The sequence below is a fragment of the Branchiostoma floridae genome, chromosome 19, assembly GCF_000003815.2.
Source record: "Branchiostoma floridae strain S238N-H82 chromosome 19, Bfl_VNyyK, whole genome shotgun sequence".
Classification (NCBI taxonomy): Eukaryota; Metazoa; Chordata; class Leptocardii; order Amphioxiformes; family Branchiostomatidae; genus Branchiostoma; species Branchiostoma floridae.
The window spans coordinates 42,270-45,594 of NC_049997.1; the positions used below are offsets into that span (position 1 = coordinate 42,270).

At 41.0% G+C, this 3,325-nt stretch overlaps 1 protein-coding gene across 1 annotated transcript; it reads right to left on the reverse strand.

The window, feature by feature from the left end:
- Positions 1 to 758: 758 nt before the first annotated feature.
- LOC118406323 (catechol 1,2-dioxygenase-like) lies at positions 759 to 2,958 on the reverse strand (the record flags this gene model as incomplete). Its single annotated transcript, XM_035806257.1, is given in 3 exon segments — positions 759 to 1,233; positions 2,136 to 2,276; positions 2,888 to 2,958. Coding segments are annotated over 3 exon segments (429 nt in total), but the record flags the coding sequence as incomplete, so codon positions are not given.
- Positions 2,959 to 3,325: the final 367 nt, after the last annotated feature.

The following is a 3,325-nucleotide window of genomic DNA, read 5'->3' on the forward strand; positions in this document are numbered from 1 at the left end:
CTGTCTGTCTGTGTGTTTACAGCATAACTCGAGAAGCCTTGGTTGGATCTTAATGATATTTGGTAGGTGGGTAGGGTTCAGGAAAACGAAGGTCAAGTTCGATAATGGACCCCTAGCGGCTTCCTAAGATGCTGCAGCAGAATCTCAATTTTTGATATCTCGTGTTCTGGACATGCTGTGGTCATGATTTTTATGTGGTAGATAGTCCCTTGGGTCAGAGAGTAAGTGCTGTGAGTTTGGACCCCCTAGCGTTTTTTTGGAACTGCAGGCGCCGGTTTCCTGTCAAACTTTGGTCGAGGACAACTCGAGAACGCGTTGACAGATCGTTATGATTTTTGGTGTGTAGATAGAAGTAATGTATTACATAATGGTATACTAATTATGCAAATCAATAGCTATTTTGCATAATTAATGAGGAAAGTTTATAAATCCACTGCATTCTACGATAGAACTTTCAAACTTGTCACATATGTAGCTGGGAAAGAGGGAAATGTCGATAGATGGCAATTATGCAAATGAGGACCTGATTTGCACAATTTATGAGGAAATATGAACGTGTTGACGGATCGTCATCATTTTTGGTATGCAGATAGCTTAAGGGAAGGCTTACACAATGAGACACTAATTATGCAACTTAACAGCTAATTGGCATAATTAATGAGGAAAGTTCATAAATCCACTGCATTCATGATATGACTTTCAAAGTTCACATATATAACAGAGTTTGTGTGACTTTATCAAATAACACATAGACATCATTCTACATAACAAACCTGATTTATTTGGCGAAGGTATGTGTTCGTGGAACTCTAGTTCACATATGATGCAGCTACTAATAGATATATTATAGAAAAGATGAGTGCGTCTGGTAATTCTAGTTCAGAAATTATACCACGTGAAAATCGGCACAAGGCTTACTGGGCAACACTTGAGGTTAGATCTCTATGTACATGAGATACATAAAATGGCCTGCATGCAAACCCGTTATATAGTGAGTGCAATACAAGTTAAACTTCTCAGTTCAGAACGATGTCCCACTCCGCCACCTCACTGATGGTGTATGACGTCCCTCCCACGGTGTAACTCCCTTCGTCACCGCTAGGGGCGCGAGGCTCCGCCACCTGGCTGGGATTCTCCGACCCACAGAACCCACATGGGTCGTGGACACCCAGACTGCTGTCCCCGGAGAAATACATCTGAGTGACCAGGGTCCGCCGACCTGGGGCGGTCACCCTGGAACAAAGACAGACAAGAGTTCGGAGACCTTGTATCTCCATTAAAACAGCCTGATTATGCAAATGACTTCCACATCTAAATAAACTATGCCTGGTTATACACACCTTTAACTAACTTACACAGGTCACAATGCCAACAGTCCAATCTTTTACTAGTTAGTTAAGAATTATAGCACTATTGCAATAATCTAAGACCCTATTTACATAATTGGCACCTGGCCAGCGGCCATAAACTACACATGTAGCATGTATTTGAGTCCTGTAATGGATTTTCCTCATTAATCATGCAAATTAAGTTCTAATTTACATAAGTTGCAATTCTTTATGTTATTTCTATCAAAGCTAAATACATACGAAATATCATGGAAATCCGTTGTTCCTTTCTTCAGTTATTCTCCTCGGAAAATTCTGACAAAAGAGCAGCTACTGTTCCGGAGCAAGCTACTCGGGGCCCAAACCTACACATGTACAGTTTCTTTACCACATCACAACCTACCCACCACCAAAATACCAAGATGATAGCACGTCCATGTCGAAAGATACAGAAATCGGACGTTTTGCTGCAGTACCGAGGTCAAATACCAGGAGGCTAAAATTGACAATATTGACTTTCGTATTCCCAACCTCTATCAACTTACTAAATACATTACAATCCATCCAGCGGTTGTATCCGGAAACACAATCAGTGGTAAGACATGATGATTGGATTGTGACCTGTGTATTATCTAAGCAAGTTAAAGGTGTATGTAACCAAGTATAGATTATGCAGATGTGAAAGTCATTTGCAAGATCAGAATATTTCATGGAGTTTCATGGAGTTCGAAATTCTAAACGATTTGTTTTGATTGGATGGGAGCTACAATGTGGTAAAATCAATATAAGTTAGATTAAGTTTCCAACCTGAAGTGCACATGCGCAGGACGGGTGTACCAGCCCCAGCCGTACTTTCCCGGCATGATGGTGATGAAGCTGTACCTCCCCTGGGGGTCCGTGATGACCTTACCACGGCAGAAGTTCAGCCTCCGGGTGTCCATGAAGTAACTGGGAGGGGTACGGTTGGGGGTGGGGGTGGGGTGGTGTCGATTTCAACAGAAGTTAATCCTGTTCATGTAGTACGTACTAGTAATTGAAACGGGGAGGCGGAAAACAAAAGTTCCCAGAGTGTTCATGTAGTAATTATAACGGGGAGGAGAGGGGAACAGAAGTTGAAAGAGTGTTCATGAAGTAACTGAGTTTCAAGAAGTTCAACCTCTGAGGGTTCATGTAGTGTAAGTAAGATTTGACGCAAGTTTTAACTTGTAACAAATTCAAACGTCTGCAGTCAGTCACACACTTCCAGCCAGCACAACAAAGTCAGTCGTAATTACGTATAGAATGTACTTTTGCGTCTTTCCCTCTTATCAATTTTATTGACAGTCGCGGTTACATGGCAGACAATGAGCACGGGTTTGTATTGAAAACTTTGTATTGAAAGTTCAATTTTACATTCAGCTTACTTTCAGTTCTTCTCATGTTATACTTGAAAATTTATGTTTTGACTCATGTTATTTCATTGTTTTGGAATCTCAAATGGACTCCAGGAAGACTAGATTTTACGTAACGTCTAACGGAGATCGAAACAAACAAACAAACAAACAAACAAACAAACTCACTGTCCACTCGAGTCGGCCTGCCAAACCTCCAGGGTTGCCCCGGTAATCACGGAACACGTGGTGTCCCTCACCTGAGGGGGGGGGGGGGGTAGTGTCTGGGTTTGAATCTGAGTGGATTATCTGGATGTAATCCAGCAGCTTTTAGGCCATGTTGATTTGATTAAATGGATGACATCCACGAGCGCATCATTTTTCGTCCCTTTCGGAACACGATAAAAAGGGTTTCACCATGCTTTGAATCATATAAAGCATCTGCGAAAGGAGCAAATACATGCCGTAGATTATAAAAAATATAGATCAGAAAACATAACTTACATTAATGTCAACGTCAATTCCAAGGTCAAAGAAGAAGAAAACAAAAATGAAGAATCTATTATTAGGTATTCAATACTTTGTGTCATTTGTTCAATCTTTTAGCCCAGTTAGAATTCATAATGA